General features: G+C 43.0%; 1 protein-coding gene across 9 annotated transcripts in view; it reads left to right on the forward strand.

Annotated features, from left to right (window-relative positions):
* The window catches only part of RERE (arginine-glutamic acid dipeptide repeats), a 288,010-nt gene that overhangs the window by 135,142 nt on the left and 128,945 nt on the right, over window positions 1-23,923 (forward strand). For all 9 annotated transcript variants that reach the window (XM_075839693.1, XM_075839692.1, XM_075839695.1 and 6 more), the window contains one exon: window positions 20,741-20,811. In XM_075839693.1, the coding sequence (XP_075695808.1) occupies window positions 20,741-20,811 (71 nt within the window). The remainder of the gene's footprint in view (window positions 1-20,740; window positions 20,812-23,923) is intronic.

Genomic DNA, 23,923 nt, shown 5'->3' on the forward strand with positions numbered 1-23,923 from the left:
CTGATGCATGAATAACAGACCGCACACGGTTGACTTAGACCTCAATGGGTCGAGTCAGATCCGCAAAAACGGACCAGATTAGGACATGCAGGGAGTTTCACAAATCTTCCCCATTACACAGCAATAAAGGAGCAGGACATCCTTCACTTGGCGGATTTGCTGTTAACTAAGAAATAGCTCCGTTGTATTTTTTTTTTTTTTTTTTTTTAAAGATGACTCCAGTGACTTTACCGTATTTACTGGGGATTATCTCAGCAGGAAATGCTGTGTCGTGTCACACATTTCCATGGTAAATTTTGCATGGTAGATGCCAGCTCATTTCTCCAAGCACCTGTCCATGGGAAACTGCATTACAGTAAAATGAGCATGCCCGTGTCTGACAGCAGCCATTTTGTGGTTGGGTATCCATTTCCCTGTGATTAGCCCTCCCTTGAGTCAGGGTAGGAAGGGATTCCAGGAAAATGGAGTCCGCCAGCACATCTGAGTGACATCCATGAAATTGCGCCACGTTATCGTGGTGTGTAAAACTCTGCCCGAAGTGAACGTGAAGAACACAAGCCATGCCTGTGGGAGGCATCTCCTGTTCTGTGTATGAGAGGTGTTTCTTGGCTCTTTATATAGGCCAGCGATCCTCACCCCGTTTTCTGAGCCGCTACTAATCGTGTGTACACAGCAAACATCATTGCAGAGTGCTAACAAGGGCAAGCCGGCCTGCTTCATCTCGGCGGAACAAGGGCCCCACTCCTTTCTTGGATAGAACAATGCCGCCTGTTACACCGCTGTATAATAGCTGAAATAAAATACTTCACAACCCTCTTGTATAGGTGAAGATGTGCTGCTCTCGCCCGCTCTCTGAATAGGCCTGTCTGGCAGGTATTGTTCAGCCGTCTTTGTCAGATTGAAGCAGTTTAAAGCTTGACAGATGGAGAGCTTCTCTCTCACTTTGAGGCTGATCAATAGTGGTTGATCTAGCAAATGGCTTCACTTTTTTTTTTTCTCCCGCACAGGTCCCAAGGATGGGTAATGTGCTAAATAAGAGCTGTGTCTGCCGTATACCATGCCATTGATTTTCAGTTTAATTTTGCATGGATATACTCTCACCCAGGATGTTGTGGGAATATGTATGAATTATGAATCTGCTCAGGCCCAGTGTTACTTCATGGACTCCAGCTTTGTCGAGTTTTTCAATAGAAAAAAATAAAACTACAACCAGTAAATACAAGTCCTTTTAGAGGACCTTTCACTAGGTCATATAAGTTGAACTGGTTGACTGACCTGAATAGCACGGGCTCCCTGATTAGTGCTGTTTTTTTGTTTTTTTTTCCTGGATCCCCCCCCCCCCCCCTTGTTCCACAGATATGGACCACTGATGTGTTGGCTCCCTTTATCCGAATTTGCTGTAGTTTAGCCAATGGGGTGGAACTAGCTTCCCTGCATCTGATGTTGACCAATCCGTGTGAAGCAGCTTGATGGTAGTTAATGCCCTGTTAGCTAACCACAGCAAATTAACATATAGGGAGCCAACACAACAGTGGGACATCTCTCTGGAACAAGTGAGTCCAGGGGAAAAATAAATCCAAACAGTGCTGGAATCAGGGAGACTGATCAGTAAACTAAGTATATAGCATGGGGGGTACAAATATATTTCTGCACTCTGTCAATAACACACACACACACACACACACACTCACACTCACACACACACACACACACGCGCGCGCACACGTTAGGGTCCTCTCACACAACCTGACGAGGGCCATGTAAATGTGCAACGATCAGCAAGGCAGCTCCTTGATTGGCACTGGTTCGCTCCTTTCACAAGGAGCGATGCATAGGGACGAGCGATCGTTACTACGATCGCTCCTCTTACATTTCCATCCTGTCCACCCCATTGTCAAAACAGGGAGATGTGCTGCCGACAACGATAATATTTTATGCTGCATAAACAATATGATCAGACTGTGAATGAGCATTTGCTCGTTCATCGGCTGATCATTGCCCTGTTTACACAGGGCAATGATTGGGAATGAGCGTTCATGTGAACGCTTGTTTGCCCAATAGTCGGGCCATGTAAAAGGGACTTTAGACTGTTCTTCGCCTCCAATGGCTGATAATAGGGAACAAAAGATATAATTGGTTTCTGTTAAGGTCTCATACACTTTACCATTTTATAGTTTTGTTCTGTACAGAGCCATAATAGATCAGCCATCCTGGAGTATTGGGCCACCTTGTATCTCCGTAGGCTTTTCTCTGTCAGATTCAATAAGAATACGGAAAACAAAAAATACCATTCTCCATTGACTGCCATATTATGGAGCTGTTCTCACTAGAAGCAATGAGAATTTACATACGGCACCCGACAGAGCATGGTACGGCGGTACACGTAGTCCCTGTGAACTAGCCACCGGACTACCTCTTGCACACGACTATGTGTGTATAAGGTCTAAGCATTGCAAGATATCTACACTCTCACCCTGGCTGCATCATGGTTTCCAGATATTCAGAAAATAATAATAAAGCGACCACATTACGTGCTTTCCACTAAATCTCTCAATGCATTTTTTTTTTCTTTTTTAAATGAGCTTTATTTGTAAGTGAAGTTTTTCCTATTGTCCCTGACAGCTAGCCAACAGTAAGGTCATCGGGCAGCCTAGCAGGACCTGCAGAACATGATAGATGATGCCTGCCTGGCTCGGTGTTTACTTTTTGCACATTATGATTGTGGTGATGGTGAGTTTTTATGTGGTCTGCAGTTGAAGACATCTAGGAATAATACAGAGATACTTTGATGTGATGAAACCGCTGTAAATCGTGGCTGGATCTCAACATTGCTGCGGGAGATCAAATTGGAAGCGGCTTTGCCTCGGTGCTTTCTGTGTGGATAACAGATGGAGATGAGCAGAGAAACGTGCATCAAGCTAATAATCACCTAGTGAATGATGCCCTTCAGTTCCACAAAGATGTACAGCCGTCTTCTGCCATGGTGCTTTCAGGGATGTAGGAATTTTTGGGCCGAACCGGACCGCAGTGGTCCGGGAATTTTTGTTTAGTAATTGATAGTGGTTTATAATAAATGATCAGTTCATAGTTTATTATGCGATAATATTAGTTTCAGAGGGTGAAGAACATGCAGAAGCATCATTTTTTGGCTCCAATCTAATGATCCGGACCTTCATTGTGTTGTATAGAAGGACTACTTTTACTTCATTGTCTCCAAGTTTTTTAGTTTTATAAAAGCCTAATACAATATAGCAGTAACAACATTACTTGCAATGCACGTAACGTGTTAAGGCAAGTGTGGGGGGATACAAAGGAACGTATATGGGATTGGGACACTACAATGTATATTATATAATCTTTCATTACACCAGAAAGATCACATTTCAGTATTCATTACAGTATGAAAGTCCTTCAAGACTAGTTTGGCCTAAATGAGTTTTTCGGTACTAGGGAAAAAAACATTTCCACCTGCAATGGGGCGGTGAGAGCAGTTACAGATTTTATTTTATGGACATGAAGCTCCGCTACGTACTTTATCACTTCTGGTCTGTGCGTTTTTTTCCCCCATCATTATTATATAAGGCTGATGGCTTCCAAGTTTCGAAGAATTGTGCACACCTATCAACGACCCAACCACAATTTTCTTCTAATGTATATATGCTGTTCAGTTTATCATGCCGCGTTCTAGTTGTGGGTGGAGAAAACGGTCGTTAAACAATGCCTTGAACCCAGATCTAAGCAAATTATTTCAGGGTATAAGGCTGGGTTCACATGTTGTGTTTTTATGTTGCGATTTTAAACTGTTCAGGAGAAAAACACTTTTTTTTTTTAGATGCATTTAACAGCTCGGGAGAAAAATGCTACGTGTGAACCCAGCCTATAACTATCCTCTATTTGCATCTCATTTGTATTTTTTATTTTCCATCCCTTTCGGAATGGCTTGGTTGCGAGTATAGCTCCACCTCATGTGTTTTAAAGAGCCTGTTTCAATAATTCTCCAGCATTTCTTAGAAGATGATCGCCCCATCTGAACTAAAGCTTCTGATGTTCTATACCAGCGGGCTAAAAGCTTATAGTGGTTCTCCTGTACTCGTATACAGCGGGAGTAGCCATAAGGATGTTTTAAGATTCGCAAGATTTTTTTTTTCTGTTAATGAAATATTTAATTCCCTCTCCCAGGACGAAATAAAAAAATGTGGATTAAATTTTATTAAGCAGTTGATTATATATGGATATTTTAGCCAGTTTTAGAAGTTTATCTCTCAGCAGTTTTTAAAGTATTTAATCATATGAGGCCTCGTATTGTGAAAGATGCATATTCTGTTTGGAATTGGTGAAAGGTTAGAAAATGCCCCATTTGTCTCCTATCATCGAAACTGCATCTGATGTTAAAAGTTTATAGGGTTTTTGGTCATTCACTTCTAATTTTGAGCCTATAAGTCCTACAACCAATTTGGGACTTTTACACTGGACTTTTCACAGAACGCTCGTTCCCATAAACAGGGCAACGATCAGCTAGGTCTGGGTGATTATGCCCAAAAATTAAATGTAGATTTTTTTCAACACTTTGGGCGATTTTCAATTTGAATCTCAATTTTCTTATTTTTTTTTGCTGTTTATTTAACAGTAATACCAAGAGATTTAATGTTCACACGGGGTATTTTGCCGAGTTTTTTGACGCGGAAACCGCGTCGCAAAACTCGGCAGAAGCGGCCCGAGAACGCCTCCCATTGATTTCAATGGGAGGCGTCGGCGTCTTTTTCCCGCGAGCAGTAAAACTGCCTCGCGGGAAAAAGAAGCGACATGCCCTATCTTCGGGCGCTTCCGCCTCCGACCTCCCATTGACTTCAATGGGAGGCAGGAGAAAGCGTATTTCTCGCTGTTTTATGCCCGCGGCGCTCAATGGCCGCGGGCGAAAAACGGCGCGATAATTGCCGCGAAAATCGGCGTGCAGGGAGAGGAATATCTGCCTCAAAGTTCCAAACAGAATTTTGAGGCAGATATTCCTCCCCCAAAATACTCCGTGTGAACATAGCCTAATACAGTTTCTTTATATAAATAACTTTTTAACATATATTGCTTTAATTATTGTACGTAACTTCACAACTTTTAACCTCTGCAAATACTTTCTTTTTTATCATAAATATAAGTGGAAAAATTTCTATCTAATTGATTATAACTTCTGTGTTCCCCAGCAGGGAACAGGTTAACCATCTATAATCAATGAGGCACTGCGTGCCCTAACATCCCTCTCTACCTCTTACCACCTCAGCTGGTCTCCGACATTGCCGGATTCACACAACTGTGATTGGACCGTGAAAAATGGTCCGTGCGTCAGCCGGATTTCGCGGCCCGATCACGGTACATGTGAACGGGACTCCTGGCATCATAGTCATTTAGGTGACAATCACACAACAGTGAAAAAAAAAATGGGCATTAAAAACTGATCGATGGTCAGTTTTTCATGTCCATTTTGCATCGGTGTCTCCAAATTCTCATCCATTTCCAGTCCGTCTTTCATGGCCGTAAAAAAAAACAAAAAAAAAAAATAATATATTTCATTTGTCAGGGTAGATAGTGCCCCAGTGCCCACATATAGTGGCATAGTGCCCGTGCCCACATGTAGCGATAGTGCCACCCACCCAATATAGTGCCACAGTGCCCATGTAGACAGTCCCATACCCCCTTGCACATCGTATCCCACCTGGTAGAACGCAGCACCACCCCCTCTCTTGTAGATCGCAGCGCCCCACCACCCCCTTGCAGATTGCAGCACCACCTGCCTCCAATGTGAGCGCTCCACCACCCCCTGTAAATTGCAGCACCACCCCCTCCCTTGTAGATCGCACACCCCTTCCTTGTTGATCGCACTGCTCTAGCTGACACTGGGAATTGAATCCCCAGCCAGAGGTTGCTGACACTTTGGGCGGGGATTCAGCTCCTAGTGGGCGCTACAGCGGCGTGATCATCAAGGACGGGGGGGGGGGGGTGCGATCTACAAGGTACAAGGGGGGTTCTATCCACAGCGGCGCAATCTATAATGGGAGGGGGGTTATGGTGCAATCTATAAGGTACAAGGGGGGTGGTGCGATCTGTAAGGGGGTGCTATCTACAGCGGGGCGTTATCTACAGGGCGGTGTAGCTATGTACTAGGTGTCCCGGTTACCCCACGGAACTGATGTTCCGTGCTGTATAAATTTGTACAGTACAGCAGTTGCGTGGAGAAGCAGAGACGGAACGGGGTGGACCAGGAAGTGAAGAGACGGCGGCACTAATGAATAGATTCAACAATTGTGTTAAACAGAATCGTGAAAGTCCTTGAGAGTGAATTCATTAGATTAATCGCCCAGCCCTACGATCAGCCGATGAACGCGCATACGCACATTCATCGGCTGATTGCATAGTTTTAAATTCCTCAAATATTATCGTTGTCGGCAGCACATCTCCGTGTAAACCGTGAGATGCGCTGCTGACATGATACAAATGTATAGGGACGAGCGATCAGTGACCAGTGCTCCTCCCCATACTAGCTCCTTTTGAAAGGAGCGAACGAGCGCAGATCAACGTGCTATCTAGTTGATCGGTGCTTGTTTACACAGCCACGTCCGGTCATGTAATATCACCCTTAGGGTATGTGCACACGTAGTGACCAAAAACGTCTGAAAATCCAGAGCTGTTTTCAAGGGAAAACAGACCCTGCTTTTTGACGAACTCGCATTTTTCGCAGCGTTTTTCGCGCCGTTTTCGCAGCGTTTTTTACGTCCGTTTTTGGAGCTGTTTTCATTGGAGTCTATGAGAAAACAGCTCCAAAAACGTCCAAAGAAGTGTCCTGCACTTCTTTTGACGAGGCTGTATTTTTACTCGTCGTCGTTTGACAGCTGTCAAACGACGACGAAGTAAATAACAGGTCGTCTGCACAGTACGTCGGCAAACCCATTCAAATGAATGGGCAGATGTTTGCCGACGTATTGTAGCCCTATTTTCAGACGTAAAACGAGGCATAATACGCCTCGTTTACGTCTGAAAATAGGTCGTGTGAACCCAGCCTTAGTTTTCACTTCTGAGGTGAAGGTGTGCAGTAGTGAGCTGTGAGGGAAATGGCCTAAGTTTATTCATCTTGTGCTATGTAGTTGTTGTTCCTTTGGTTAGGATACTCAACGGTCAATATGGCCTCAGACCAAGACATGGTAACCATAAATAAATGCTGATGGTATTTGCATATTACTCAATTTTAACACTCTGGTTGGGAGCAGTAGGTGCCTTAAGGTTTACACATCTGGATACTTGTATTGCCCAATGATAAAGTTGTATATCCGGCCGAGCTAGCCCACACATTTATTTTTTATTTTTGGGTGAGCAGAGTTTTAGTCTAGGCATTTTATAGAAAGACTTCAATATAGACGTACAACAGATTGTAGAATTTAAATGATCGCCATCCTTCCCTGGCTGCCTTGGAGGAGGAGACATTTTGTATTAATATTCATTAAAATGCTGCATTTACTTTTATTTTTTTCTGTTGCTTATATAGCGCCAACATATTTAAGCGGTAGGAAGCGCACCTATCACACATTTATGGTATATCCTGTAGATATGTAATTAAAGGATTTTTTTTCCAACTCTGACATTTAAGTGGTTGTCTGGTTTTGGCAACTTTAGATTATATTGTAGTAAAGTCCCCTGTTGGGAATGTGGAGGGATGTAATCTCAATTCTGAGAGTCCCTTTTATCAGCAGTTATTGCGGAGATATCCACAGTAAAGGGGGTTTTACACTGGACGATTATCGGTCAGAGAAGTGTTCATTGAACCCTCGTTACCGACAATTGCCCTGTGTAAACAGGGCAGCGATCAGCAGATGGACGAGCAAACGCTCATTCATCTGCTTTGTCGTATCGTTTAAAAAAAGTTAAATATCATTGTCGGCAGCACATCTCTCTGTGTAAACAGGGAGTCGCGCTGCCGACATGATGATGATGTATGGGGAAGAGTGATCGGAGTAACGACCGCTCATCCCCATCCATAGCTCCGGGTGACGGGAGCAATTGTGCGCTGATCAACGATGTCTCGTTGATCGGCGCTTGCTGCACCGGCCGAATGTCGGTCAGTGTAAAAGGCCCTTGAGGGCCCTTTTACACTGGCCAATTATCGGGCAAACGAGCGTTCACAGAATGCTCGTTCCTGAACATTGCCCTTTGTAGACAGGGCAACGATCAGCTGATGAACGAGCAAACACTAGTTTATCGGCTGATTGGATCATTTTAAATTACCAAAGTGTTAGGGTATGTGCACACACACTAATTACGTCCGTAATTGACGGACGTATTTCGGCCGCAAGTCCCGGACCGAACTCAGTGCAGGGAGCCGGGCTCCTAGCATCATACTTATGTACGATGCTAGGAGTCCCTGCCTCGCTGCAGGACAACTGTCCCGTACTGAAAACATGATTACAGTACGTGACAGTTGTCCTGCAGCGAGGCAGGGACTCCTAGCGTCGTACATAAGTATGATGCTAGGAGCCCGGCTCCCTGCAGTGTGTTCGGTCCGGTACTTGCGGCCGAAATACGTCCGTCACTTACGGAAGTAATTAGTGTGTGTGCACATACCCTTATAGTGTCGGCAGCACATCTCCCTGTGTAAATAGGGAGATGTGCTGCCGACATGATAGAAATGTATGGGGACGAGCGATCGGGGTAACAAGTGCTCATCTCCATACTAGCACTTTGTGAAAGGAGCAAACGCCTTGTTGATCGGCGCTCATCTACACCGCCCGTGGCGGGCCATGTAAAAGTACCTTAAAGGGAATGTGTCGCAAATTAAACCTTTTTTTTTTTTAAGTGTCATTACTTATTTCTATTATATTTTTTACGTTTTTTGCTGTATTTTTTTATTTTTTTTCCGTATGGTGGAAAGTATTAAAAATTAAATAATAATTTGACATGTTTTCCAATGTTGGCCACTCGGGGGGGGGGGGGGGGCGTTTCGGGGAGGGGGCCGTCGGGGGAGGGGGGGTCACGAGAGCGGGGGTCTGTGAGGTAGAGAGTGGGACATGCAGAGACACACATCTTACCGGCAGTGCAGCTGGTCTTCAAGATGGCGCTCTGCGCAGGACAGAGCCATAGTGCGAAGTCAATGGGACGGATCCCGTTCATTGACTCCTATGGACTGGAGCTGCCGTACTCCATGTCTGTGTGTGTCGTTAATCGACACATACAGAAATGGAGAAAAAAAATGGCAGCCCCCATAGGGAAGAAAAAGTGTAAAAATAAAAAAAAGTAACACACAAATGAATACAAACGTTTTTAATAAAACACTAACATCAAACTGATATTAAAAAAATTTTTGGGGTGACACTGTTCCTTTTAAAGGGGTTTTCCCATGAAGGACATTTATGACATATCCACAGGATATGTCCTAAATGTCAGATGTGGGTCCCACCTCTGGGACCCGCACCTGTCTCTAGAATGGGCCCCCCCTAAACACTGTTCTAGCTTTTGGTGCTAATGCTGTCTCCTGGCCACTTCCTGACTTTATGGTCGGGAGTTACGCAAACAGTGTTACTCGCTGATCTACGCTGTTTCCGTAAGTCCCATAGAACTGAATGGTAATTACAGAAACAGCAAAGCTTGCATGATAAGCTGCTTCCGAAACTGCCATTCACTAGTATAGGAGTTACGAAAATGGCGTAGCTCAGCGAGCTACGCTGTTTCCATAACGCCCGACCATGTCCCGACCATAAAGTTAGGAAGTGGCCGGGAGGCAGAGTTGGCACCAAAAGCTAGAACGGGGTTTAGGGGGCCCCGTTCTCGAGATAGGTGCGGGACCTAGATGTGGTACCCGCATCTATCTGACGTTTATAACATATCAATATGTGGATATGTCATAAATGTCCTCCATGGGAAGCCCCTTTAATTGTCCTTTGACACGGGCAGATAAACTGCCCCTAACTAGCGCGAGTGATGATTGGTGCTCCTTTGCGGAAATTTTCATGTAGCAATAGTCATCAGGGGAATTGTTTGTTCCTCCTCCTGCCATACTCTACATTATTGTCGGCAGCACATCCCCTGTTTACATGGAAGATGTGATGCCGACAAACAATATTTTTTGTGACCGCGTACAAGATTTGATTAACCACAAAAGAGCATTTTTTGGTTTTGTCGTTTGATCGCTGGGCAAAAAAAAAATGTTTCCCCCCAAATCTTCAATGTTGGGGAGATGTTGGTTTATTCACCACCTGGTGGTGAATAAACCAACATCTCCCCAACATTGAAGTCCTGGTGCCGTTACTTGTTTTTTGTTCCTGCTATTTCATTCCAAGGAGTTGATTCATCCTTCCAATGGTAACGTGCACATGGCCTGATTTCCAGTCTACATTGAGTGCTGTGTTTCTTGCATCTATTTGAAATATATAAAAAAAACAGATGACCCCCTTTAAGTGACAGAATAGGGGCTTATTCACACGTCTGTTTATCACATCCGAGTTGCACACGTGCCTGTTTTCACGGATCCCTCATAGACTGGAGTCTATCGAGGGATTCGTGAAAACTAAAGAAAATAGGACCAGTTTGATTATTCAACGGACCCTTCACACTCCGTTAAAACAATAGCCGTGTGAACGGCCCCATTGACATACATGCGTCCATGTGAATAAGCCCTGTTCAGTGTGATCCTGCATGTGGGTGCCTTAATTGGGCAGATGTTTTTGCTTCTATCCCTGTTGCAGCCGGTCTGCAATGTTCACACTGGCATTTTTAGTATTTGGAGTCGGAGTATTATTTGGCCGGCTTCTGGGTATAGTTGGGATTGTGCTCACCCTGGTAGCACCTGTGTAGTACAATTCTGTAGGAAACCATTGCAAGCCTTGCGTCCTAACAATACATAACGGTATAACAATTCGTAACCTCATTATGGTCATAATTGTTTTGCTTTTCCGTGGGAATTTTTTCCCCTGCTAGCCCAATTATAGTCTCTGCTAACAAAAAGCTTCTGGAAAGGAGATGATTGAAGCAAACACAATATACATGCAGTGTTAGGAATGCCTATTAAAAAGATGACACATCCCCCTCTCCGTGCCCTGGCTGATTGCAGCTACATTTGTCATATTTTACAGTGTAGAACAGGGCGCTTCTTTTCTTTTCTTGTAGGCTCCTGATTTTATTACATTTATTCATCTGTCTTAATTTTAAAGACATTCCCATCTGCACCTTTTCACATTTATGTTTCGCATCAATTTATGTATTCCTCCTCGCTTATTTTTTCAGTGCTCGCTGGATTTAGCACCGTACGTCTCTTACCATCCGTTTCTTTTTATACTTTTTCTCTCTCTCTCTCTTCCCCCTGTATTATTCAGCCTTGCAAGTGCTTGTCTAATTTACATCTGTGGAACGACTGCGCGCGCCAAGTTGCTCACTTCTATTTTTATGTGTAATGTGCGCTTTCAAATCTCCGCTTTATAGATTACCACTATTTTAAACTTGTGCCTTGTGAAAAACTGTTCTGATTTTCACTTGTCATTTCTCAAGGAGAGATCTAAACGGGAACCGAGCAAAAAAAAAAATGTCATCTATGTTTGTTACATCATAAATAAATTTACTGCGGCTGCAAAAAGTCTATAGTACAGGAACGTTTCATCAAAACCCCCCAAATAACACACAGTTTGTCTGTGACTAATCGTATTTTCCATAGTAGAGTAATCTAACCGGCTTGAAGGGATACTTTCTCATCATACGGAAATGGGCCTAGTGTTTTACAACCGTGGCTTTACAATGATAGCGTAATTATATGGTTAGGAGTATAACCCATGTCATCTCGTTCTACATGTCAGAGTTTGGATATCACTCCAAATATGGATGTTTTTGTTTCGAAGAGTCTGAAAAAAATACTATAAATGAGCTCCAAGATGTTGTAAGCGGCCACTAAGGTGACCTGAGAATATCGTAAACTTGCTAATGGCCCATTTCAGGTGGTGGACTCTTACGTTGCCTAATGTCTGAGTTGGCACTGGTCACGTTTTCCGCCCTTCTTAAAAGCTTCATAAGCTGAACCGTCTGCTTCGTTCACATCTTTGTCGGGACTCCGTTCGTGGGTTCCATCAGAGTTTTCGGTCAGGGGAGCCCATGAACAGAATCCAAACGGAAACCATAGGCTTCCGTTTGCATCACCAGTGATTTCAATGGTGGCGGATCCGCTGCAAATGGTTTCAGTTTGTCACCGTTGTGTTTAAAGGGTTCTGTCATTTTGACAGAATGAATAGCGCAGTCGACTACGGTCTTGATTCCATACACAACTGTGACATACGGAAACCATTTGCACCGGATCACTCGCTATTAAAATCAATAGTGTATCAAAAGGAAATCTATGGTTTCCGTATGTTTTGTTTGGATTCCGTTCATGGGTTCCCCTGACTGAAAGCTCCAATGGAACCTATGAACGGAGTCCCAACGCATTTGTGAACAAAGCCTATGTATTGTCTTTTCCGTGATCTATATTGATGTGTGTACAGACAGTCTAGAGAGATTCTCCAAGATATGTGGAGAAAATATTTATTCCTTTTGCTTTTCTTCATCCACTTTGGAGAACCATTAGCATGCACCGCAGCAGAATAGTCTTCATTACGCAACAATCTGCTCTGTGATCTCTGCATTTTTATTATTCACTTGTCAATTACTGAAGGGATGAGACGGATAACACTGTTCATATTACGCTGGCACTTGGTGGAGCAATAGCGAAAGACCTAAAAGACAGGGATCCAATCAAACCATGTGTCTATTAAAACAAGGTCGGAAATGTCCAGGTTAAATTATTTCTATGACCCTAAGAATGGGAAAGCTGCACAATAAAAGGTTAATGAAGACGGTGGATGGCAAAAAATAGGTACATCTATAACCAATAACCTTCCATTTGAAGTCCATATGACCAGAAGTGGACTTGTTTTGGACATATCATTTAAAGAGGACCCGTCACCTCTCCTGACATCCCTGTTTTAGTAAAATCTTGTGTTCTTCAGGACCATTCCGGAGCATCTTTTCTTAGAACTCTACGTTGTCGTTCCTTTTTTATTCCTCCTAGAAAGATTTATGCATAAATTGGCAATTGGCTATTACCAGTTGGGGGTGTGACCCTACACAGACTGACACTGTCCAATCGGTGCTGATAGTGGGATTGTTTAGGGACACGCCCCTTTGACAAGTGGAATGGTAACTCCGTTGTCAATTTATACGTACATTTCTAGGAGGGATAACAGAGGAATGGCCCAATGTAGAGTTCTAAGAAAATATGTTCCAGATTTTTTTATTTCATGGAGAATACAATTATTTACTAAAATAGATGAGTCGGGAGAGAAGACTGATGCTCTTTAAAGGGGGTTTTCTCATTAAGACATTTCCTTCTCTAAAAGGGGTTGCCTGGAATTCTAAACATATGGCTGCTTTCTTCCCAAAACAGCGACACTCCTGTCTACAGTTTGTTTGGTATTGCAGCTCAGACCCATTCACTTCAGTGTAGTCCATATGAGGAAACCCCATTTTTTTTAAAAATAGCAATTTATGCCTTAAGAGTTTTTAAAGGAAGAGGGCCAACAACAAGGAGATGGGATATGAACACAGAAGTGATGAGAATGTTATTTGAATATCTATATCCCAATTTTACTCATTCACATGGTTTCCTGGGGGCCAAATCTCCGCTTGACTTCACAAAATACTTGTACACAGAACCTACATAATATAAAACTGCCTATACGTTTCTACACGTTGAGCAAAGTGGACTAATGTATCTCTGACACAGCAGTGAAGAGTCTTTGGTATTGTAAGGAGATGAAGCTAATTGAGTGGGTGTTGTGGCGCTCGCCGTATGAACTGCTTGGCTGTTTTTATAAATTTGGGAGCTGCGGATTACAATTAGCTGTCATTAATTCTGTTCTGAAAAAATATCTTCCGTTTAGTATTCAGTCACGAGTGAGTTTAAACAGAAGAAATCTAATTTATGCCAACCGTACATTAAACCCTAGCAACAGCGGGAGAAGGACAACTAAAGGAAAATGGACGCCTTTAATACATATTTATAAGCTTGTGTGCCAGTGGTGATACTTTGGGTATACATGGATTAATGCACTGTTCTGTGGGTGTCATAATAGATCATCATGCATGTTAAAGCAAAGGAGCCCTGTGTTGTGCAGTTCAACTAAGGTGCCATTCTGGCCTCCAGCCACATGGGGCGCTGTTTCATAGAAATTTGTGACATTTCTTCAGATCTACATGTCAGCTACCACTCCTGATAAGTTAGGCAGAGAACATTTAGCTCTATGCACAGTAGTTTTGTGAGAATAAACTTTAGCAGGTGAATCCTTGCTCCTACACCCAGTGATCCCTTCCATTTTTTTGCCTTTTGTTATCGCTTTTTATTATCTTTGACTCATGCTCTTCATTTTTATGGTGTCTGGGCATTCTGTGTCATCAATTTCCTCAGAACAATACTGTAGCCTGAGCTTATTTCTGTTTAGTTACAGAGCCGAGATGAAACAGAAAAGAGCCATGGCTGCAGCTTTGTTCGGTGGAATTAATGCAGTATAGAGTTCTCAAGCGGTGTGACAAGTGATCACAGGAGCCGTGGCGGAAAAGGGGGGCCCTGGAAAAGTACGGGTACATACAATAGCCATTCTAATTGCTGTATTAGAGAAGGTATTAGGAATTTTTTCTTAGGATAATGGATGTTACTTTTAACTTTTAGTATATGTGTTTTTCACGGCCTTCCATGTCACCTTTCAATGTATTCATTTAGCTCCGTGACCTCATTTTTGAGGGGTTGTGCATTTTTGAACGCCCCAGGCGTTTGATTCAGGATGCCCTGCAGATAATGAGGCCGCAGATGGAATTGTTTGATGCTGACATTATATCGATGCCCCTACCATTGGTCACAAAGAAGCTTATGTGCCCTTTGCAGAGTAGATTCAGTACAAGGTTTATGTCTAGCAGTTTTCCAAACGGTTTTTAAGGCCCTGTTCACACAACGGAAATTTCACGCGGATTCCCTCTCGTTTTCCGCAGTCGCAATCCGCATGAATTCCTTCGATAACCAGGCTCCCATTTTTGGCAATAGGAAACTGCATGTTGTTCAGATGAGGCTAATTTTTTAGCGGGCGGAATAGCAAACCACCTCACTGGAAGAAAAAATGACATGTCACTTCTTGACGAGGTTTCCGTGACGTATTCCTCCACGAAAACAGCGTCTGATACCTCAAGCAGACCATCCCCATGGTGATAATTAATGGGGATAATTTGCATGCAACAATGCGAATGCAAACTGCCGAACTGTGGCAGAAATGAAACAGGCCACCATTAATAATTCATGGGATGAGTCTGCTGCATCTGTGGGTGCGTTTTTTGTTTTTTTTTGTTGTTAGGCTGGATTCGCACGAGCATGTTCGGTCCGTAAAGGACGGAACGTATTGCAGCCGCAAGTCCCGGACCGAACACAGTGCAGGGAGCCGGGCTCCTAGCATCATAGTTATGTACGACGCTAGGAGTACCTGCCTCGCTGCTGGACAACTGTCCCGTACTGTAATCATGTATTCAGTACGGGACAGTAGTTCCATGGAGAGGCAGGGACTCCTAGCGTCGTACATAACTATGATGCTAGGAGCCCGGCTCCCTGCACTGTGTTCGGTCCGGGACTTGCGGCTGAAATACGTTCCGTCCTTTACGAACCGAACATGCTCGTGTGAATCCAGCCTTAGGCTGCAGCTTGGCCACAATAAAAAAAAACCAACTCCTTTCCATTGACCCGGTTTGCCTCAATTTTCTATCCAATGAGTGGGGGTCAAAAAATATAATATTTTTTTTATTTTTTGGCCCCCCCCCCCCTTGCTCATTGCTGAGCCAAACCGGGTCAATGGAAAGGAGTGTGGTAAAAAAAAATAATTAGCTTCTGTATGGAAGGGGCTGCTTAGGAGACGTGCGCTGTTTCTCTCCAGACTCTTTCGTCCGCTGTAAGGAGACTTGTCATCTGCAGAATGTGGGGTGCGCTGATGGATATTTTCACTTATTTTATCTTGTAAATGAATTACACAAAGCCAGGTCACAATGAGCCAGCCTTTCCATTTCACTTGTCAGCCGCAGACAAGTCTTTGATGGCTGGGAGATAAAATTATGAATTCAGACGCCTCCTGACTCCTCAGTGATTTCAATCTCTGTTTGCTTTATGGCTCTTTTTTATGAAATAAGCAGCCGTATTGGAAAACATTGTATTCTCCCCAAGACTTTATGAAGAGCTGTCAGTGCTTGAGTAACTGCCTTACCGGTGACAAGGACATTGGCAGCAGTGCGCTTAAGTAAATTGTGCGGGATGTGGGAGATTTAATGTATGGCCTCGCTACCTCAGGATGGGGTTATAAGCCAAATGCGTTACAGTATCCCTTACTCTGTTCCATTGGAATTTTTATGATTATATATGAGCTGTAATGGGGTTTTAAAAAGGGGATCTAATTTGTCATTCTGTTCATTTCTTTTCTTTTCATTTTTTCTGTGGAAAAATGCAATGAAGAAATTGAGCTGCGCCGCAGACTTTTAAATTTGCAGCATGTCAATTTGTGCTTTAGTTTGGCTGCGCATTTGTTGCAGATTTTCCCCATTTGAGTTTCATGGGGAAGTGAAAATCCAAAACAAATGGCAAATGTTGTTTTTTTGTGTGTGTGGAATCGCTGCATATCTACAGCATAAATTGCAAATAAAAGAAAAACAACCCTATATCCATTTTAAAGTAAAAAAAAAAAAAAAAAAAAAAAAAAAAGACCATACTTACCTCCCCTGGCGCTTCCATAGCATTACGTTCCTGCAGGCCACATGGAATGAAACCGCCCCCCACCTGCACAAAGACCAGCCGGAGAATCAGGGAGGAGTTGCAACAGGAGCACCAGGGGAGGGGAGTATGTGTTTTTGTTTTTTTTTATGTTTTTTTTTTTTTTTTCTAATCCGGTCTCCTGTTGTCCGCAGCGGTAAATGGGGAATGGAAATCTACACCAAATTCAACACTATTTAGTTCAGACTCTCAGACCTGATTCCTTGTGGAATCTGGTTTGGATTTGCGGTGAAATAGTGCCTGTGTGAACATACCCTTAGGTGAACCATTGTTCACAAAGTGCTAAACGCGTCAAATGCTAGCGTTTTTTGCAAAGCGCTGTTTAAAGTATTCAGCGCGTTTTTTGGTCACGTAATTAGGACTCCCATTGACTATGGGAATCAAGCAAGTTTTCGGCACCAAGAATTGACCTGACATAGCTTTTTTTACATGACTCGTTTTTAAACAGGCAAGCGGATAAAAACCGCGTCGTGTGCACTACAATGCGTTTGACCATTGATGTCAAAGGGAAGCTTAAAGCAAGCATTTTTCCGAGTGTAAAACGCGCCAAAAACACGTCGAATATATGCTGTGTGAACAAGGCCAAAGGCCTCATGCACATGACCATAGTGGGCTGTGCACATGGCCGTGTACATTCATTTCAATTAGCCTGGACCGCAAAATGCGGCCCATATGGACATGTCCTATCTTTTTGCGGTCCAGGCTCCTTTTTTTGTCAAAGCCAGAAGTGCATCCAAAAGTAAGGAAAGGTTTTGACTCCAAAAACTGAGCCAAAAACTGCATTAAGACCTAGATTTTTTTGGCGCGGTTTTTGATGTGGAAACTGTGCTAAAAAACGTCCGAATTCCCCTCCCATTGATTTTAATGGGTGGCTAAGGCGTTTTTTTTTTTTTCCTGCAACATGCTTTTTCCGCGTTTCCATCTCTGACCTCCCTTTGGAATCAATAAGAGGTCAGAGAAAGCGTTGTTTGCTGCGTTTTATGCCCGCTGCACTCAATGGCCACAGCCGAAAAATGCTGCAAAGAAGGCGCAGGCAGGTCAAAATCTGAATTTTGAGGCAGAATTTTCTGCCTGCAAAAAAACGCAGTGTGAACATACCCTAAAAGTATGTATGATCCTGGCCTTCGAGTATGCAGCGGCGCATAGATGCAGCAGAACCTGTGTGTGTGTGTGTGTGTGAATACAGCCTAAAGGCCCCATTACACTGGCCAATTATCAGGCAAGAGTGTTTACAAAATGCTCGTTCCCGATAACTACCCAGTATAAACAGGGCAACGATCAGCAGAAGAATGTGCAAACGCTCGTTCATCGGTTGATTCTATCGTTTATTCAACCGAAAATATTATAGTTGTCTGCATCACATCTCCCTGTGTAAACAGAGATGTGCTGCCGACATGATAAAAATGGACGGTGGACGAGCGATCGAATTAAAGAGCGCTCGTCCCCATACATAGCTCCCTGTGAAAGGAGCAAGCTAGCGCCGATCAACGCGCTAACTAGTTGATCTGCTCTCATTTACGCGGCCCACATCGGGCCGTGTAAGGGGACCCTTAGAGACTTGAGAACAGCCATCAAGCTCTATGGTAGATCCCCCTCCCTCCACCATTTATTGTTTTAATGCACAGAATTCTGCCTTGTAGTTGCAGACATTGCCCTTGCTGACGACTTCCTCCCAATTACTGTGCACTTCTAATCCCCCCTGATGTATTGTGTATATTGCTTAAATATAATGAGGGGCGGTTGTCAAGCTCCTGACCTGTGATTCACAATGACGTGCCTTGTAATGGGGTGGTAGAGCGAGGCATTATCATAATGCTCTTATGGCGGGTCATGACAAGGGGCTTTATTTATACCAGATGCAATCATTACGGAGTGATATTTGGCCTGTGGTGAATGTATTTTTCTTTGTGTCTTTATTGCTTTATTATGTACACGTCATCATCGTATAGAAGTACGATGGGTTTCTTCTTGCAGGGGTGATCCAGTCTTGTGTTAGTAAAACTTAAAACACAGTAGAAAGCTGTATGCGTTTTCTTTATACAATGATGGTGCTTCAGTTTCAAGATTTCTACTTGTTGCCAGTAAATTGAAGCATTCTTATTTATATCCATAATCTGAAATACTCTTCAGGCGTAATCATTTTCCGATCTGAGAGTTTGATACAATGTATCAATCACATAAGCAGCACAAATCTCTCCTGTCCTGAGTGTTTGCTGCAATGTATCATTATAGGTAAGATCTATCTACCTGGATTCCAGGCTGTTTAGCGCAGAGGATTTGATACATTGTGGCAAACCCTGCACTGTTAAAATTTAAAGGGCTGTAAAGGTTTTCACCTTCTGGATGTAGAAAATATTTCTCAAAACTAGAATCTTTTTTTATGATCCATTTGATTAAGATGTAAGATTATAGATTAGAAGTCCTTTAAAGGGGTTTTCCAAGTTATTTAAAAAAAATTGGTAGGAGAAATGCAAAAAAAAGCTATTGCTCGCCTCACAGATCCCCGTCGTTCCAGCGCAGCCGCTTCAGGTCTTTCCCGCCACTGTTTATTGAAATAGCTGCAGCGATGATGTGCTGGTGTACCCACATAATCGCTGCAGCTGAGGCCAGTGCTTGGCTGCAGCGATCACGTGGGTATACGGGCACGTCATCGCTACAGATATGTAAATAAACAGCGGCGGGGAGGAACGCAGTGCTAGAACGACAGGGATCTGTGAGGTGAGTAATGTGGTTTTTAATTTATTTTTTTGCTTCCCTCCTACCTTGGTCAATTTTTGAAATAACTCTGTAAACGCCTATAAAGGCTATGTATACTTTTAAAGCTAAAATGTTGACCTTTTACAGATTTACAGCTTCTATGTATCCTGTTCAACTGTACTGACGGTTTGGCTGAGAGTGGGTCAGAGACGCAAATGATCCAGCTAAAAACAATCACATTAAACTAAGATGTGTTCACTATTAGGCCTCGTTCACATCTGCGTCGGGCTTCCGTTCATGGGTTCCGTCAGACCTTTCCGTCAGGGGAGCCCATGAACGGAAACCATAGCTTTCCGTTTGCATTACCATTGATTTCAATGTACAGAATTCTATCATTGCAAATGGTATCCATTTGTCTCCGTTCCATAAGCTTTCAGTTTTTTTCCGTAGTCGACTACCCTTGATTCTGCCGAAAAAAGGAATGGAGACAAACTGAAACCTTTAGCAACGGAAGCATTACCATTGAAATCAATGTTAGTGCAAACGGAACCTCGACATAGATGTGAACGAAGCCTTAACTGGATGCTGTGTCTGAGACACGCAGGACCAGCTTTTAGCAAAGCTGTCAGTACAGCTAACCTGACGGAATTGGCTAAGAGAGGCCGATACAGCTTCTATGTAACCTATACATAGAAGCTGTATCGTAAAAAGTCAAAAAAATTATGTTTTACTGAAAATCTATTTAAATTTGTTTCAAATCAGATAAAACATGGACTGAAATAAAAGTGTACATAGCCTTTAACTTATGTGACATCGTTTCAGGTTCTTCTTGGGGTTTTCTGCCTGCCCAATACTTACATCATGAATATTGGTGTCAGATGCTGAAATAGTTTTTGGCTTGGCAGCACATGCTGATCGAAAAATATTGAGAACAAGTATGATGTCAGTGGCTATAAAATGTATAACTTGTTTTCGGATGACTATTTAACCTTCTTGAATATAATGTAAAACTTATGTGACCATCATTGACTAAATTTGGGGACAGCACCCCCTGTTGGATAACATCTGATAGAAAATGTGTTTAACCCCCTTGAACATATAATAAACCGGTTGTGATCCATATGGAAGTATTCTGCCATTAGAATTGTATTTCTGTCACGATATGTAACCATTTCTCATATTTTTCCCCTCCTCCAGATTGCGTGTATATTGAGAGCCGAAGACCCAACACTCCATATTTCATATGTAGCATTCAAGATTTCAAATTGGTGAGTTCATAGTTCCTTGTTCGTTTTAATATGGGGGCACTCTGTTTAAGTGGAAGCCATGAATAAGAAGATTGCGGGTTGTCTTAGCCCCGTTTCTTTTAAAGGGACATGTCCTGGTAAAATGGTCGCAACTACAGTAAATGCATGTAATCTTTCCGTGTCCATTAAATATGACTAATTTCACAGTCCGTGACCAACCTGTATTGCACACGTAGAGGTTCCATTAGTTGTGTTATCACCAGTAGACATCATGTAGCCACTATTGTCAATGAGTCATTGTAGCCGCACTTGTTCAAATCCTGTTTCTGTTTTATCAGAGCTAATGGTTGAGCCTGTCAAGAACTCTGATAATTTGGCTGATGCAACTTGAAATGAGTGCTTTTCATAGTATTTTCCACCTGTCTGAAATTGTCAGGCATGCTTACTTCTTTTCAGCATTATCATCATTGCTACATTTGGTGTATTCCAAACAAATCACTGAAAATGGGATCCGATCTTCTCAAAATAACACAAAAAGACCATACTTACTGACTAATGCAGACCAGATACAATGTTATATGGAGTGCGGAAGCACAGGTGCAAAGTTCTATCACACACCTACCATTCTTGAGGTATGGTTGCTTAGTATTGGGCTAGGGCTACACACAGACTTTGGCCATGACACAGGTCATTGTGTGATCGCAGTGTTGCGCTGGCTGCATCGTAGTAATGGAAATGAATGCTGCCGAGTTGCGACACCAGTTGCAAGAAATCCAAACTTGAAGGGCCACAACTACCGTTCACACTGCAGCCACATTCACTTCCATTACTGCGATACAACCAGCACAACATATTGATCTTTCACTGTGTGGTGGACATAGCTGCCGTGTAGCCATAGCCTAACCATTGCGCTGAGAAAAAGGCTCCTATAAGATGCCAGTCACACAGTTATGTTGAGTGCAGCATTATTTCTGTTAGCCACGCCCATACTATTAGATCAGGCGGGCTGTCCAGCCCCTTCTAATTGCACCACTCAAAGTACGGACACCCCATTCTCCCCCAACATTACAAGGCCAGAGTGAATCCTGCGCAAATGATAAACATGAGGTATTAGCTGATATTTCGGCCAAATTATGTTATGATTGGTGGAAGAATGGTGTATTGTGAGGTATCCTGGCCGAACGCATACAATTTTGGTATATATTCGGTCTATAGAAGTCTATGGATTTGTTTAGCCTATAAAGATGGGGACGAGCAATTGTAGTAAGGAGCGCTTGTCCCCATACATAGCTCCTTGTGATAGAAGCAAACGTGCGCCAATGTCGTTGATTGGTGCTAGTTGTTAAAGGCTATGTACACCTATGTGATAGATATAATTTTCAGTGTCACAGGATCGAGCTGTTAACGGACCTTTTCTCGAATGTTTTTTGGGTGCCATGTTGCATTTGCAAAACCCCTGAGGTACCAGAGCACAATGGAAGCCCACAAGACGTGACCCCATTTTGGAAACTACACACCTCAAGGCATTTATCATTTGCCTGGACATATGACAGGGCTCAGAAGTGAAGAGCACCATGCGCATTTGAGGTCAGCATTGGCCCACTATTGCAGGGCTCTGAGGTAAATTAGTAAAACCCCCAAGTAGTGACCCCTGTTTTGGAAACGACACCCCTTCAGGCAATATGTTGTGCCCTGTTTGTGCCACTGAAGACAAATATCTCAAACTGTTAAGCGGGTTCTCTCGGGTATGGCGATGCCATATACGTGGACGTAGACTGCTGTTTGGGCACACTGTATGGTTCAGCAGGGAGGGAGGGCCATTTGGATTTTGGAGCGCAGATTTTGCTTGGTAGTAGTTCTGTTTGGGGTTTTGCTGGTAGTTCAGTCTATAATGTGGGGGCATATGTAAGTTGTGTGGTGTACATCAGGGTATAAATAGGTGGTATAATAATGCGGTAAATAATTCATAGATGTGTGGCTAGTGTTGCACTAATATATGGTGCCCAATCTTATCCGCTGTTGGAACACACTGCACATTTTGCGTTGTCATATTCTGAGAGTCAAAACTTTTTTTTAATCCAAAGCCAGAATTTGATTCTATAATTCTATATATTCATTTTACATATATTTATTGTGTTTTTAGGTTCTTTTGGTGAAAAAAATACATGCAAAATTTGCAGTAGCGTGAACAAGCCTCAGAGATCTCTGCAGGGAGGGGAGCAAGGTTGTACATGACAGATCAGAGAGTGGAGAGGAAGAAAAGCATCCAGGTGTGCATGGAGGACTGGCTGTTCTAATTAGAGTGTAGCTAGGGAGGATAGCAGATGGGGAATCGCACATGCTATCGATATAGAGAGAAAGATGTGCTTATACATGAGAGCTAGTGAAGACAGCAGCATTCTGGACATGCAGAATCAGCCACAAAATTCTTAAACTACTGTAGTGAAGCTTTGCAATCGGAATATCAGAGGGCTGAAATTAATGAAGGAATGAGGATAGTCCATGGTTTCCACACCCTTTAAAGACAGTGGTCCTGATCATGCATCCCTCTTTTTGCTCAATATAATCTAAAAGGGAAAAAACAAAAATGGTTTGTCTAAATCAGACTACCCCTTTAGGCTGGGTTCACACTGTTTTTTTGCAGGCAGAAAATCTGCCTCAAAATTCAGTTTGGAATTTTGATGCAGATTTTGCTCTACCTGTATGGCGATTTTCGCTGCGCCTTTCACCCGCGGCCATTGAGCGCCGCAGGCAAAAAACGCAGAGAAATACGCTTTCTCTGCCTCCCATTGATGTCAATGGGAGGTGAGAGACGCAAACGCCCGAAGATAGGGCATGTTGCTTCTTTTTCCTACGAGACTGTTTGTTTTTCTGCTTGCGGGAAAAAAACGCCTCCGCCTCCCATTGAAATCCATAGGCATTTTCGGACGTTTTTTGGCGCGTTTTCAGACACGATTTTCGCGTCATTAAACCCTGTGTAAACTGACCCTTAGACCATCACAGCTTTTTTTCAGATGAGGAATATATTAAAGAACTTAATGATACGACGTCCCCCCCCTCCCCATTTCACGAAGATCTTTGTATATATTAAGAATGGCGTGCACATCTAATTCTTATTTCTGTTGCTAGTTTT

Source organism: Rhinoderma darwinii, chromosome 10 (assembly GCF_050947455.1).
Source record: "Rhinoderma darwinii isolate aRhiDar2 chromosome 10, aRhiDar2.hap1, whole genome shotgun sequence".
In the NCBI taxonomy this organism is placed as follows: domain Eukaryota; kingdom Metazoa; phylum Chordata; class Amphibia; order Anura; family Rhinodermatidae; genus Rhinoderma; species Rhinoderma darwinii.